The 16,903-nt window shown below is 38.5% G+C and overlaps 1 protein-coding gene across 1 annotated transcript in view; it reads right to left on the bottom strand.

Annotated features, from left to right (window-relative positions):
- Positions 1–1,240: 1,240 nt before the first annotated feature.
- The window catches only part of FBP2 (fructose-bisphosphatase 2), a 71,374-nt gene continuing 55,711 nt past the window's right edge, over positions 1,241–16,903 (bottom strand). The window contains exons 6-7 of the mRNA XM_001367598.4: positions 8,746–8,865; positions 1,241–1,907 (exon numbers count right to left, since the gene is read on the bottom strand). Of these exons, the coding sequence (XP_001367635.1) occupies positions 1,710–1,907; positions 8,746–8,865 (318 nt within the window). The 3' untranslated portion in view covers positions 1,241–1,709. The remainder of the gene's footprint in view (positions 1,908–8,745; positions 8,866–16,903) is intronic.

The raw sequence follows: 16,903 nt of genomic DNA, 5'->3' as shown, positions 1-16,903 counted from the left end.
TTCTCTGTGAAGTAGTCCCAAAAGGGGAGGATAATAAAATTAAAGTAGATAGATCAATCCCTGGCTATATTTTTAGGGAACAGACCAGTTTCCCTCCCTCCCAGAGGTCAAGCTGTTTATGCAGGCTGCAGACCAGGCTCTACTTAGCTTGGGGATATGAATTAGAAAGGGCAAGAAACAAAGGAATTTCAGGAATATCAAAGAGGTCAGCAAGTAACATATAGCTAACTAAGGAGAAGGGACTAAGTACATGTGAAGATAAACAACCCCTAAATAAATCTGAGGTTTGTCTCCTCATCTCTGACCTCACATTCCTGTGTTAGTGATAAGGTTTGTTTTATTGTCAGCTAAGAACCTATATGTGAAAGGAAATAACTCTGTATCTTGTAACCTATATAAAGTACCCTATAATGTTAGTCTGATACAGCTTCCACTAGGGAAGGCTGTCCCAGCTGGTAGATTCTTTTGTTTCTATTAATTAAGCACAGCTCCAAATTGAAGTTCTGGGTGTCCAGATTCACTTTATGAAGTGTCCCACTTCATCTATTTCTTATTATTGGTGTGACTTTTGGGAAGTAATTTCACCACTGAGCATTAGGGGTTTTGGGGGGTTTTTTGTCTTTGAAATGATAATGATGAAATGATCACATAAAAGAAATTAGAAAATATATTTGATTTGGAGTTAAAGAGGAACCTAGGGTCAAATCTTGTCTCTGCCATTTACTGCCTTCATAATTGTGGGCAGGTGCTTAACTTCTCTGGGCCTCAGTTTTCTAATTTATAAAATTGGAGGGTTGGATTAGATAGCCTCCAAGGCTCATTCCAGCTCAGTCTCTTCAATTAAGCCCAGATGATATCTGTGCATTTGAAACTAAATTCTGTGTAATCATGTTCAAGAAAACCATAGTTTCAGGAGCAACAAAGAGCTTCCTCTCTCTTTACTTCAACACATGCTTCTGAGTCCTCAAAATCTGAGTGAAAGATCATCTTGACCAGTGCATAGGATTAGAGGTTTAGAGCCGAAAGGAATCTTAGAGGGCATTCAGTTCAACCCCTAATTTTCCAAATGAGGAAAGTAGAACCCAGAGAAGTTGCCCAGGACCCCACAAGTAATAAGGGTAAAGGCAGAGATTTCAACAAAGTCCTCCAGTTCCAGCTCTTTTACACACTTGTCCAAGACTGAGAAAGGGCAAAAGGTGGTGAAGAAAGAGGCGTCCATTTTTAAATGATTAATAACCTCTGACATTCAAACAAAGTTTATTGGTCTTGAGCGGCCAATGCAAGTCACCCCTCAGAAACACATATCCTCATATATTGCATGAAAAAGAAAAATCAGTTACCACAGAGTAGCTTCGGTTCAAATTTCAGAATCAATAGCTGTGAAATCTAAGAGCACTTTCATTCTTGTCAGCATTTGAATAGCTGCCAGCTTTGTTTGTGTGTTCATCTGTGTATGTGTTAACAAATTCCAAGATTCTTTATTCTCCTGACATGACAGAAACTAAGACAAAGCCATCTTATTTTATTTTGCTTTTAACCACTTTTCCATTCAGATGTTTCTTGGTTCAGGAATTGGCTTTGGGGGTTCATTTTTTTACCTTTCTGTTCCAATGTACAGATCAAGTTACCCTTGTTATTCATTCAGGTCAGGGATTGCTGGTCATTGGGCTATTTGTAAGGTTTGAGAACAGAAGAGGAAAAGAGGTGGGTCAGCGTCCACCTTGTTGATGTTTCTGGACACAAGCCAGATACTCCTGGACATCATCTGGAGACCCGAGAATGAGAGGGACTCTTTGGTGGATGGTTTCTGGCTTCACTTCCAAAACTGGCTGTGTACCTGTGGTCGCCATGCCCCCTGCCTGTTCAATGATGAAGGCCATTGGATTGCACTCATAAAGGAGCCGGAGCTGAAAGGAAACATCCACATGACTGAGCTTGGCGAAAGGGCTCTCAAATCCCAATCGTCTTTTCCATTTTTATAAAAATTTAAATGTCAGTTTTCTTATTTTTAATTTTATTTTCCCCAACTATATGTAAAAACAATTTCCAACATTTTTCAAAGAATATTGAGTCTAGAATTTTCTCCTTCCCTCCCTTCCGCCCATCTTTCTCTTCAACCCCATTGACATGGTAAGGAATCTCATGTCGATTCTACATATTTGATCATGCAATACATTTTTCTATGTTAATCTTTTTGTGGAAGGAAATTTGAACAAAAAGTTTAAGAAAGAAAGTGGAAAAAAGTTTGCTTTGGTCTAGACTTAGACTCAATTAGTTCTTTCTCTGGAAGCAGATGGCATTTTTTATCACGAGTCCTTTGGAATTTTTAAAGTCCCAATCTTTATTTTTTTTTAAATTGTAGAATTAGATGGTCCTGCCCCTTTTGTCTCTTTACTATTTTTATGAGAACTGCCTGAAACTGGGCCCCCGGGAGAAGTCGAGCTGCCAATTGGCACAAATATTAATTGTCTTTAGATTCTCTCTAGAAGTGATGTATTTCTCCTCATTTAGTTGGATTTAATATCATGGAAAATTCATCTTAAAATTTTAAATTGAAATTATAGACTGAAAGCCTGCAGAGGTTTGAGGACAATCCACATTTATGGATTATAGAGAGAAAATAGAGGCAGTTAGGTAGTACACTAGAGAGAGGACTGGGGATGGCATCAAAAAAGATCTGAGTTCAAATGTGATCTCAGACACATACTAGTTGTGTGACGTTGGACAAATCACTTAATCTTTATTTGCTTCCATTCCCTTGTCTGCAAAATGGGGATAACAATAATAATAATTACACACTCCAGGATTGTGAAAATTAAATGAGATAATTGTCAAAGTGCTTAGCATAATGCCTGGAACTTAGTAAGTGCCACATAAATGTTAGCTTTGATTATTATTAAATATAGAATAAAGAACAGAGGGAGAAGGGAATGCCTGCCCCAAAGTAGCTCATTCTAAGGAGTCTTATTTGCATCCCACCCCATTCATTTCCTTTTATTTTATAAAACTTTACCTTCCATCTTAGAATCAGTACTAAGGCACATCCCAAGGCACAAGAGTGGAAAGAGCTAGGCAATTGGGGTTCAATGACTTGTCCCATAGCTAGGATGTCTCTGAGGCCAGATTTGAATCCAGGACCTCTCAGCTCCAGTCTTGGCTCTCTGTCTTTGGGACCATTCATTTTTATGTCTGAACCCAAGAAATTTTGGGGCTTAGAATACAAACCAGAAATGCCCAGAGCCAGATGGTCCTTGATGGCTCATTCAAAGCAAAATCTAAAAAATCATGTAAAATGAGTACAGCTTAGTAATTAGACAGTAGGTTGGGAGTTACAAGAATTGTCTAATCCTAAGAAAAGGACTTTAGACAAACTCTGTCACTGGTGAAAAGGAAATGAAGGTTACAAGAAATGCACTTAAAGCCCGTGGGCATTGTTTAGCTGCCTAGCTGGTCTATATTACAAACAGCATCAAGTTTGCAGTTGATGAATCGCATTTTGGAAAGAAAATACCTATAACATCCAAGGCTCTGAGAACTAAGAGAGTCTCCTTACAGGTAAAAAAAATTCTAAAGGTTTTTTCACAATACAATGACTAGATGTATGAAGGTCTTGTCTTTAAAAAACAAAGAAACTATAGCTTAAGATTAGATTTTTTTTAAAACCTTTACCTTCCGTCTTAGAATCAATACTGTGTATTGGCAGAAGAACTGGAAGAGCTAGGCAATGGGAGTTAAGTAACTTGGCCACAGTCACACAGCTAGTAAGTGTCTGAGGATAGATTTGAATCCAGAACCATGTCTCTAGGCCTGGCTCTCAATCTACTGAGCCACCTAACTGCCCACTTAAGACTGGATATTGAGCAAAAAGAGAGAACTGAGAGCATGCTATTCCTCTTAAAAAAAAAAAGTAGCACCTCAGCTAAGGACACCAGCTTAAGTCAGAAACTGGAAGGCATGAGAAGCTCCACAAATTACTCAGTACCCAGTAGATTACCTGGGAAGAAGCAATCGGTAGCCATGGAACTAACCAAGCACTATCTAGCATATTACCCAGGGAAAAGCACCAGCCAGAAATTATACACTGGTCAAAGACTGAATGCCATGACAGAACAATAGGGAGTCACTCATGAGAAACACCACAACAATGTTCATGCATATGTCCCAGTCCACAGACTTCTATATGTATACTTTTCCAGGTGTGTTTATTAGGTCGGTATGAATTTGTAGATGATCGTGTCCCAGCTTTATAGAGGAAACATTCGATTACTACTTCCATATAGGAGGTTATTTTGCTAAAACACATTTACTTTAGACTAATTGAATCCTCTAACTGAATAGCCAAAAATATCAGGACGAGCTAGTGAGATGTAATTTTGAGCAGATTCAGCCCCTTCAAGTACCTTAATAGTGAGGCAATTTGTCTAGGGGATTCATGATTAAGGTGGATGGTACCCCCAAGTGCTGAGGCAGCGAGGTGGCTCAGAGGAGAGAGCCTGGACCTGGAGTCAGGAAGCCCTAGTTCAAATGGAGCCTCAGACACTCACTCACTTTGCTTTAATCTACTAGAAAAGGAAATGGCAAACCACTTTAGCATCTTTGCCAAGAAAATCCCACAGACAGCATTGATGGGATTTGTATGGCCCATGTGGTCACAAAGAATCAAATTAGGATTGGAGTGAATACCTTCAAGAGCTTCCCAGAAAAGTGGCCATTGTGTTCAGGTAAGGCTTAATTTTTTTTTCTTTTTAAACCCTTGCCTTCTGCCTTAGAGCCCACTCCTCAATCCATTGTGCCATCCAGCTGCCTCTCCATTCTATTCTGCCTTCTTCCCCATACCTCCAGACTATTTAATAATAATAATTTATATTCATTTATGTAAGAACATATAAGTTTTTTAATTATATAGACATATTATATATATGTAATATGGCAAGTATATAAGAATAATTTATATTCATTATATAATACTTTATCTTTTTTAATTTATTTTTTTATTTGGTCAATTTCAAACATTATTCCTTGGTTACAAAAATAATATTCCACTACTCCCTCCCCTACCCCTCCCATAGCCAAAGTGCAATTCCACTGGGTATTATGTGTCCTTGATCAGAACCTATTTCTAAGTTGTTGATGTTTGCACTCGGATATTCATTTAGAGTCTACATCCCCAGCCATGTCCCCCTCAACCCAAGTAATCAAGCAGTTGTTTTTCTTCTGTGTTTCTACTCCCACAGTTTTTCCTCTGAATGTGGATAGTGGTTTTTCTCATACATCCCTCAAGGTTGTTCAGGATCACTGCATTGCCACTAATGGAGAAGTCCATTACATTCGATTGTACCACAGTGTAGCAGTCTCTGTATACAATGTTCTCCTGGCTCTGCTCCTCTCACTCTGCATCAATTCCTGGAGGTTGTTCCAGTTCCCATGGAATTCCTCCACTTTATTATTCCTTTGAGCACAATAGTATCCATCACAATTGATTCAGCCATTCCCCAATTGAAGGGCATCCCCTCATTTTCCAATTTTTGGCCACCATAAAAAGCACAGCTATGAATATTCTTGTACATGCCTTTTTCCTTATTGTCTCTTTGGGGAACAAATCCAGCAGTGCTATGACTGGATCAAAGAGCAGACAGTCTTTTATCGCCCTTTGGGCATAGTTCCAAATTGCCCTCCAGAATGGTTGGATCAATTCACAACTCCACCAGCAATGAATTAATGTCCCTACTTTGCCACATCCCCTCTTTCCTCTGCTGTCATGTTAGCCAATCTGCTAGGTGTGAGGTGATACCTCAGAGTTGTTTTGATTTGCATCTCTCTGATTATGAGAGATTTAGAGCACTTTTTCATGTGTTTATTAATGGTTTTGATTTCTTTGACTGAGAATTGTCTGTTCATGTTGATTTTTTGTACAATTGATTTACCTCTTTGTAAATTTGAGTAATTAGACCTTTGTCAGAGGTTTTTGTTATGAAGATTGTTTCCCAATTTGTTATTTCCTTCTAATTTTGGTTATATTGGTTTTGTTTGTACAAAAACTTTTTAATTTGATGTAGTCAAAATTATTTATTTTACATTTTGTGACTTTTTCTAATTCTTGCTTGGTTTTAAAATCTTTCCCTTCCCAAAGATCTGACATGTATACTATTCTGTGTTCACATAATTTGCTTATAGTTTCCTTCTTTATGTTCTAGTCATTCACCCATTCTGAGTTTATCTTGATGTAGAGTATGAAATGTTGATCCAAGCCTAATCTCTCCCATCCTGTCTTCCAATTTTCGCAGCAGTTTTTATCAAAGAGTGGATTTTCATCCCCAAAATTGGGATATTTGGGCTTGTCATAGACTGTCTTGCTGAGGTCATTTACCCCAAGTCTATTCCACTGATCCTCCTTTCTGTGTCTTAGCCAGTAGCAAATTGCTTTGATGACCACTGCTTTATAGTATAATTTGAGATCTGGGACTGCAAGTCCTCCTTCCTTCGCATTTTTTTAAATGATTTCCCTGAATGTCCTTGATCTTTTGTTGTTCCAAATGAACTTTGTTATGTTTTTTTTCCTAATTCAGTAAAAAAAGTTTTTTGGAAGTTCAATGGGTATGGCACTAAATAAATAAATAAGTTTGGGTAGGATGGTCATATTTATTATGTTAGCTTGTCCTATCCATGAGCAGTTAATGTTTTTCCAATTGCTCAGATCTGGTTTTAGTTGTGTGGAAAGTGTTTTGTAGTTGTGTTCATATAGTTCCTGTGTTTGTCTCAGCAGATAGATTCCTAAGTATTTTATATTGTCTAGGGTGATTTTGAATGGAATTTCTCTTTCTAATTCCTGCTGCTGAGATGTGTTGGAGACAAATAGAAATGCTGATGACTTATGTAGGTTTATTTTGTATATTGCAACTTTGCTAAAGTTGTTGATTATTTCCACTAGCTTTTTAGTGGATTCTCTAGGATTCTTTAAGTAGACCATCATCCACAAAGAGTGATAGCTTGGTGTCTTCATTGCCAATTTTAATACCTTCAATTTCTTTTTCTTCTCTAATTGCTACTGCTAGTGTTTTTAGTACAATGTTAAATAATAGCAATGATAATGGGCATCCTTGTTTCACTACTGATCTTATTGGGAATGCATCTAATTAATCCCCATTGCAGTTGATGTTGGCTGATGGTTTTAGATAGATATTGTTTATTATTTTTAGGAAAGACCCTTCTATTTCTATACTTTCTCATGTTTTTAATAGGAATGACTGTTGTATTTTGTCAAAGGTTTTTTCTGCGTCTATTGAGATAATCATGTGATTTTTGTTGGCTTACTTGTTGATATGGTCAGTTATGTGGATGGTTTTCCTAATATTGAATCATCCTTGCATTCCTGGTATAAATCCCACCTGAACGTAGTTAATAACCCTCCTGATCACTTATTGGAGTCTTTTTGCTAGTATCTTATCTAAGATTTTTGCATCTATATAGATTAGGGAGATTGGTCTATAGTTTTCTTTCTCTGTTTTTGGCCTGCCTGGTTTTGGAATCAGTGCCATGTTTGTGTCATAAAAGGAATTTGGTAATACTCCTTCTTTGCTTATTTTGTCAAACAATTTGTATAGTATTGGGATTAGCTGTTCTTTGAATGTTTGATAGAATTCACTCATGAATCCATTAGGCCCTGGGGGGTTTTCTTAGGGAGTTCTTTGATGGCCTGTTTGATTTCTTTTTTACTACTTCATTTTTAAAGCACTTTTATATTCACTCTTACAATAGATCCTCACCATAAACCTGTGAGGGAGGTAGCACAAATATCACTGTTCTCATTTTAGATTTAGATTACCATTTAGACAAGGAAACTGAGGGTTGGAAAGCTTATGATCTACCTAAGTTAGTACACATGAAAGAGCTGAGATTTGACATCAAGCCTTCTGATGTCAAATGAATTGTCATTTCTAGTGTACCACAATTGTACCATGGGATGAGTTCTGGGTCTAGCTCTCTATCTATTGTGCTAGTCTTTTATAGCAGCCTCACTTTTCACCTGAGTTTACTTTTTTTTTAAACCTTTACCTTCTATCTTAGAATCAATACTGTGTATTGATTCCAATGCAGAAGAGCAGTAAGGGTTAGGTAATGGAAATTAAGTGACTTGCCCAGAGTTACATAGCTAGGGAGTGTCTTGAGGCCAGATTTGAACCCAGGACCTTCCATGTCTCCACCTGGCTCTGTATTCACTGAGCTACCCAGTTACCTCCCTTAATTTTCAATATAAGTTATCTCTCTCCCTCTAGGCAAATATGTAAGACAACATAAGTTCCAGTGCAAATCTGGACAATGGAAGTATGTATGTATTCATATGTGTATGTGTTTCTATGTGTGCATGTGCAAAAAGAGAGAAAGAGAAAGAACAAGGGAGAGAGGGAAGAAAAAAGCCTAGCTACACCAGAGGGAAGGAAATATCCTTTCTGATTGGCAGAGACCAAAGAAGGGAAAACTCACATTTCACTCATGAAAAAATATTTGAACCGAGCCTCAAAGTATAGAAATGATTTGTTAAGCTACACGTGGGTTATTGAGGAAGGCATTCTAGGTACAGGATATCTCAATCTTCCCTATTTTTTTCCTCCAGAATCTCAGAATTCACAATGAAGTTTTGACTATTTTTATTTCCCTTTGATAGTTCCCTTGGTAGAATTACAAATTTACAAACAATTACCAAAAAACAGGGAAAAGCTGAAGAGGGTTCAAAGACCCTGGACTTACCTTCCCTTTTGGACTCTTCTGGTTAGCTGGGTACATGAAGATCCCTCCATAGACCAAGGTTCGGTGAACATCAGCTACCATGGATCCCACATACCTGGCCCCATAGGGAGCACTACCATCCTAAAAGGTGCAGAAAGAAAAAGACAGTGCTGTTTCTAGGAGTAACTTACTGCTTACTAGTTCCAAATTACTAGTTGGTCTGGCAATCAACCGAAGCCAAGACTTAATTGGGAAAACTCAGATCACAAAGTCAATTGGAGTTGTTTTCAGTTCCCGTCTGACTCTTTGGACCCCATTTGAGGTCTTCTTAACCAGGTTATTAGAGTAGTTTGCCATTTCCTTCTTCAGCTCATTTTACAGATAGGAAACTGAAGCAAACAGAGTGAAGGGACTTGCTAGTAAATGTCCAAGGCAAGATTTGAATTCATGAAAATGAGTCTTCCTGATTCCAAGCCCATTACTCAATTCATTTTGCCATCCAGCTGCCTCTCCATTCTATTCTGCCTTCTTCCCCATACCTCCGGATTATTTAATAATACCAAATTATAGTCACTTATATAAGAACATATACGTTTTTATTACATAAATAGGCATATAACATGGCAAGTATATAAGAATATTTGATATTCATTATATAATACGTTATTATTTTTAAATCACTTTTCACCTGAGTATACTTTTCTTTTTTAAACCCTCACCTTCTGTCTTAGACTCAATACTGTGTATTGATTCCAATGCAGAAGAGTGGTCAGGGCTAGGGAATGTCTTGAGGCCAGATTTGAACCCAGGACCTTCCATGTCTAGGCCTGCTTCTCCATTCACTGAGTCACCTAGCTGCCCCCTCAAGCCAGGTTTTCTCTTCTGCTGCTCAGTTGTGATTTCTTACCACTATCTAATAATTCCCAGAGAGTTTTTGAGGTCATTAAGCCTATTTAGAAAAAAGCCTAGAAATAATTGAAGTATCCCAACGTTGAATTCTCATTGGGGTTAGCAGATGCTTTGTCTTATCTCCTGGTAAAACATACACTCTGGACCCTTGATAAAAGACACAAGCATTCAGTAGCAGTTTGTTGGTGCCACGATACAGGACTGCAAAGCTCTGTCAGAGATGATGGGCAGCTGAGCCAGGAAGAACTCTGCCTTCGTGGGCTACAAAAGCGCTAGAAAAGCTCTAGACCATACTCTTGAGCATTTCAATTAGCACTCTAACATATTTTTCCTTGGACTTTCAGTGAGGAGGTGATCGTCCCTCTCGCCCTCAGTGACTACGGTGGTTATGAGTACGTAGCAAAGAGAAAATGTCCTTGTCTTGGCTAGAAATGTGCTAGAATCAGGCCAAACTGGTTAGAGAAACGTTTTTGGTTTGCACTTCAGAAATTGACAAATATTACAAATTAGGGATTGATTTATTTTGTTGACTGTGTATAGACTTAAGAAATCCCAATTTTTTTTTTAAGCCCTTATCTTTGTCCTAGTATCGAATCTAACACAGAAGAGTGGCAAGGGCTAGGCCATCACGATGAAGTGACTTGCCCACGGTTATACACCTTGGAAGTGTGTGAGGTCAGATTTGAACCCAGGTCCTCACTTCATACCTGGCACTCTATTCACTGTGCTACCTCCAAGTCCCAATGTTAATAATAGCAGCTAAACTTAAAGCGTGTCATATATACCTTATACATACATTTACATATGTACATTTTAGGGGGTGGTTGTTTTTATAGAGAACTGGTTATTAAACATTTACCAGGACATCCCTAATAACACTTTCCTCAATTGTTCTAAGGGGAAGATAATACATGGCTTACAGTTCCCAGCTTAACTCCTTCCAACCAAATGCTGATTACACAAACAACCATCACAAATAAATAGTATATTACTCTTTTACTGAAGTAAAAAATAAATAGAAATCAAGAGTTACACAGATTAGAAGAGACTTAAAAATGCTTGAGCAAATGAGAATAAGATAAGATCTCAGATCAACCAAAGAGAGAGAACAATCTTCCCAAAATGGGCCGGGAAAGGTGATCCTCTCTTAATAGATTCTGGAGAATAGATGTTGGGAATCAAGACGGACTATGTAGGAACCAACAGCTTCCTTGCATGGCACCATTTCTGGAGACACACAGAAGCCTGTGCTTGCCAATCTTAATTGCCTCTTTTGAAGTCATCTAAACTCCTGAAGTCACCTCTCCTTCACCTGCTTCAACATCAGAGGACTCTTAGCCAATCTGGAATCATGGCTCCTTTACATATTCACGACAGAGTCCAGGGCGTCCAAGGATCCAGTCAAGTAGGTGGAGGTATTTCATCTTGATGCTCTCCCTCCTCACTTCCATGTCTTGAAATCTCTGATCTTCTTCAAGACTCAACTCAAGTATCATCTTCTGCAGAAGGTCTTTTCTGGTCATCTCCAGCTGCAGGGCATTCTCCACCACGGCTACCTTTCACCTATGTTTTATGTAGTTTTTTTAGTCCTATATATGTACAAGGTACTTGTCGCATTGGATTTTAGCCTCCTTGAGGGCAGGGACTATTTTCTTTTTGTTGATATATCTCCAGTGCTTAGCACAGTTCCTAGAACATGGTATGTGCCTAATAAAGGTCTGTTGATTGATTATACAAAATAATTGGTTGGTTTTTTTCAGAGTCTGTGACATATGGTGAATGGGCAGGGATAAGTTTAAAGACTAGAAAAGTTTTTTCCCATCTTTGCCTTTGTTTGGTTAAGACCTTATAATATAATAATAATATTTATGTAGCACTTAATATATACCAGATACTATGTCAAGTGCTTTATAATTATTATTCCATTTGAACTTTACAATAGTCCAGGAAGATAGGTGTTATTTTACAGATAAGGAAATTGATGCAAACAGATAAAGTGACTTGCCTAGGGTCACACAGATAAGTATCTGAGGCTAGATCTGAACTCAGGTCTTCCAAACTCCAGGCCCAGCATGCTACCCCCTGTGCCACTTAGCTGCCTCAACTAAATTGGTTAATTTTCCTTTCCATTTTAATACTTAAATTGTACCTTTTTGCATGTGCTACAAGTTCTTTTTCATTGCCTTCTATCATATCTAGGTCTTATTTCTTCTCCACTTATATTTTCCAGTTGCCTTTCTATGTTTCTCATGTGTACCCACCTCCCTAGACATTTCTCCAAAAGTAGCCTTATCTACCTAACCTTAAAGATCATAGAGTTTGGAATATGGAAGATCAAAGAAACAAATAAAAATCATCTTTTCTAATACCCTCATTTTACAGGAAAGGAAGCTACTAGGTCAGAAGTTCAGTAATTTGGAGGTCACATGCCTAGTTAGTAATACTATTAAGACTATAACTGGGATTTTCTTTCTATCTGGAGGGGTTTTTGAGGGAGGGGAGAAGTGGAGGAGGAGGAGGGGGAAAAGAGATGAAGGAAGGAAGGAAGGAAGGAAGGAAGGAAGGAAGGAAGGAAGGAAGGAAGGAAGGAAGGAAGGAAGGAAGGAAGAAAGGAAGGAAGAAAGGAAGGAAAGAAAGAAAGAAAGAAAGAAAGAAAGAAAGAAAGAAAGAAAGAAAGAAAGAAAGAAAGAAAGAAAGAAAGAAAGAAAGAAGGAAAGAAGGAAAGAAAGAAAGAAAGAAAGAAAGAAAGAAAGAGAAGGAAGGAAGAGGTTTTATTGATGCACTTTTTTTTAATACATCGTTGTCAGTTCCTCTCTATTCTCCCTTGTCTGAAAATGTCTTGAAAACCTTCATTCTATGCTAACAGTTTACTACTGGTTCTCAGAATTCATGATTAGGCAATGGATTGATCAGTTCCGAAGGCTTTTTAACCTTGAAGTTACTGTGCTGATCATACAAATTCTCCTCCTAATTAAGTTTGTCTTCTCCAGTTTGACATTTCAGCATTCACTTTCTTAAGCTGCAATAATGTTATGTTACATTTCTCATTCAATGGGCCCTTAATTTCCTTCCAGTACTTTGCTATTACAAAAGAGAGACTATACATATTTATAGGAGACTTTCCTGCTTGTCTTTGACTTCTTCACTCTTTCCACCACACTGTAGCTGCCAAATCTTGATTTCTCACAACTGGAAACTTAAGCCTTCCAAAAAGACCATCAGTCACCCCAAATCATAGCTGCCTGGATTTGGGGTCTTGCTTTAGGGAAAACTTCCCAAAACCCTATCCTGAAACTTAGAATCAAATCCCTTTTCTTTCTTACAGCACTGTTGAGTCTCAAGAACAATCAATAACAATGTATTTTCCTTGACACCATCCAAAGTACAATGTGCTCAAGGTCAGCCAAACCTCTGTAACAAAAACTGTGAGAAACCAGGGAGTAGTTTCAATTCTGCTCACCCAGGAACCCATTGGTTCAGCTGTTTATCTAAATCATACAGACCTCTTGAGTCCATGAGACCAGGCTGAAAAGAAGAAGATAAGCTGATTTCCCTCCAGATGTTTCCAGCTCCTCTTTTACTCGTGTTAGTCAAATGAAGTTACTGGTGTTTATAATTTCTGGAAGAAAGAAGTCAATTCTTCCTATTCCGTGAAATGGCTGAGTAGGGAAGATTTTTATTTCTTTATTTTTTTAGTGGTAGAAGTTTTTGAGTTGGAGGGATAGAAAAAACTGCTGATGTGGTCACTTCTGTGCTGGGGTTGTCTTGATTCAAGGCCAATGTTATGTTACTTCAGCAAAAGCAGCTATGATGTCCCCTTATTCTAGAAATAACAGCCCAAAGACTTCAGTGTCATAGGTATTTAATAAAATATTGATTGAGTTGAGTGGAATCAAATCCATCACCTGGCCTGTGCACAAATTTTGTACCTATCAGACAAGGAGAACTGATAATCATAATGATAGATAGATTTTGCTTAAATTTTCTGACTTCCCTAGATGGAAAAAGCTACTTTGTTAGTTAATAGGTTGCCTGTGATTGAAGATGTTCTTTTAGAGGCTGGATGACCACCTTTCAGGGGTGCTGTGATGTATAGGGATCCTTGTTATGTATAGGCTGGGTTGCTTGACTTCAGAAGTTCCTTCAGAAAGCTGATAATACCAGACACAGCTGAGGTAGATACTGGAGGACTGAATTGCCCATGATCTTTAGTTTTCTGCTTAATTGTGTTTTATGTAGTTAAGTATTTTATTTCTATGGTGGGAGCAACATCTTTCCCATGAAAGGTAGACAAGGTTTTCCCTAAAAGGAAATGAAATTGTCCTTAAAACCTAGTTTTGAATCAGGGGGAACTGGGTTCAAATGTGACCTCAGACTGTTTTTAGCTATGGGCAAGTCCCTTAACCCCAATCACCTAGTCCTTGCCCCTCTTGTCTTAGAATTGGTACTAAGACAGAAGGTGAGGTATACTTATTTATTTTTTTTAAAGACCTAGTTGGTTGGGGTCAGCTGGGTAGCTCAGTGGATTGAGAGCCAGCCCTAGAGATGGGAGGTCCTAGGTTCAAATTTGGACTCAGACACTTCCTAGTTGTGTGACCCTGGGCAAGTCACTTGACCCCCATTGCCTAGCCCTTACCACTCTTCTGCCTTGGCGCCAATACACAGTATTGACTCCAAGAAGGTAAGGGTCTTAATAAAAATAAATAAATAAATAAATAAAGACCTAGTTGGACTGAAGAGGATTCCTCAGATGTGATTCAGGTAGAGTCAGGGAAGATATATCTAATTGAATCAGTGCTGTATCCCTGCTGAATATCTTTCCATGCTATTGTTAAGAAACTCTCTTTTTGTGAATTGTTATATAGTTTTTAAAACTCTTACTTTCTGTCTTAAAAGCAATACTAAATATTAGTTCTAAGGCAGAAGAGTGGAATGGACTAGGCAATTTGAGTCAAATGATCTGCCTAAGATCACACAACTAGGAAGTATTTAAGGTCATAATTGAACCCAGGATTTCCTGTCTTTAAACCTGGCTCTCTATGTACTGAGCCCCCTAGCTGCCCCTGTTATATACTTTATGAGTGACTCATTTCTTTCTAATCCTGTACTGAAACCATCACACTGGCTTTGGTCAGAAAAGAACCAAATTTCATCAAAACTAGCCTCTAAATTTTTATACCTCCAAGCAGAACAACTTCCTTCCTTCCTTCCTTCCTTCCTTCCTTCCTTCCTTCCTTCCTTCCTTCCTTCCTTCCTTCCTTCCTTCCTTCCTTCCTTCCTTCCTTCCTTCCTTCCTTCCTTCCTTCCTTCCTTCCTTCCTTCCTTCCTTCCTTCTTTCCTTCCTTCCTTCCTTCCTCCCCCCCTCTCTTTTGTTTGCCTTCCAGGATATAATGTAGCCCCACTATACTTGAGGGCAGCTATCCTATCCCCTCTAAATCTCTTTCTGGATAAATATTCTCAGTTCCTTTCAATAATCAAAGTATCTATATGTTTTCACATAGCCACACCATGGGATAGGCTCCACTTTGTAAATGTCCTTTTTAAAATGTGTGACCCAGAATTGAACACAATATTCAGATATGGTTTGAACAGCAGAGTTCAGAGAAGAAGAAAGAAAAGAAACATTTAATAATAATGATAGCTAATATTTATATAGCACTTATTATGTGCCAAGTACTATGCTCCACACTTTACAAATAATATCTCATTTAATCCTCACATTATTCCCTGTGAGGTAAGTGCTATAATTATCTTCATTTTACAATGGAGGAAACTGAGGGTTCCAGGTTATTAGCTGTGCCCAGTGTCACACAGCTAATAAATGTCACAGGTCAGGTTTAAACTCAGGACTTCCTAACTCCAGGTCTATCCTTCTATCCACTAGACCAGTGATGGTAAACCTTTTAAAGGGAGTGGTGATTTGAAATGTCCTCAGGCACCCATGGAGAAGGGGAGGGGAGCAGCCCAGCCCCTTGTCCCTCTAGTTTTCTATTTACAAACTCTGGCAAACTCTGTGCTGGGGCAATGGTGTACATGCCACAGAGAGGGCTCTGGGGTCCCCTCTGGCATATGTGTCATAGGTTTGCCACCACAGCACTAGACCATTTCACTATCTCTATCACTTCCTTTATTCTGTTTCACTTGCTCTCTCTCTCTCTCTCTCTCTCTCTCTCTCTCTCTCTCTCTCTCTCTCTTTCTCTCTCTATCTATCTATCTTTTAAAAGCCTTTCCTTCCATCTTAAAATCAAAACTATGTATTGGCTCCAAGGCAGAAGAACGATAAGGGCTAGGCAATGGGGGTTAAGTGATTGGCTCAGGGTCACATGACTAGGAAGAATCTGAGACCAGATTTGGACCCAAGACCTCCCATCTCCAGGTCTGGCTCTCAATCCACTGAGCTGCCCCTTTTTCTTTATACTCTTAATTATTGCTCCTCTTGAGCTTACAGTACACTAAAATCTCTAGAATATTTTCATAGCAGTTGTTATCTAGCCAGGCCTTCCCTACCTTAAATTTGTGATTTTTAAAAAACACAAGTGTGGGACTTTATAAATGATCTTCAATAATTTCTATATAGTCAGAGTCAGCCCATTGCTCTAGATTTTCAAGATAGTTTGGGATCCTCACTCTAACCATCCAATTGTGTTTGCTATTCTTTCCAGCTTTATTTTGTTTTGTTTTTTTGATTTGGAGACATGATTTCATTCTTTTGGGTGCTTCCAACAAAGAAGCTTTCTTTATCAAGGTAGACTGGCAGCTGTTATAGTACTAGAAAGTTTCTAAGGGGTACTGAGGATTTTGGTGGCTTATTCAGAGTCACAGTGTCTAGATGAGCCAGAGTTTGGACTTGAACCAAGGCCTTCACAACTTTGAGGCCAACACCCTGGTCAATAATATATCACACTGTCCTTGCTTGAGTTCTATAACATTTGAAAATGCATAAGGCATAGCTTCTATAGTTGTTCAGTCATGTGATCTCATTTGGATTTTCTTGGCAAAGATACTGGGGTGGTTTGCCATTTCCTTCTCTAACTCATAACAGGGTCAGGTGACTTGCCTAGGATCACACAGGATAAGTAAGTGTCTGAGGCTGAATTTGAACTCAGAAAGATGAGTCTTTCTGCCTTCCGACCTGGTATTTTATCTACTTAGTCACCTAACTTCTCCACCTTCATCTAAGTAACTAAGAAATAGAACAAAGTCAGTCACTCCACTGGAGAGCTCCCTCCAAGGTGATATCAAAATATTAATGCCTCTTTGGACCTGGCCA

Source organism: Monodelphis domestica, chromosome 7, assembly GCF_027887165.1.
Source record: "Monodelphis domestica isolate mMonDom1 chromosome 7, mMonDom1.pri, whole genome shotgun sequence".
NCBI lineage: Eukaryota > Metazoa > Chordata > Mammalia > Didelphimorphia > Didelphidae > Monodelphis > Monodelphis domestica.
This window is presented reverse-complemented; position numbering and strand designations above follow the sequence as displayed.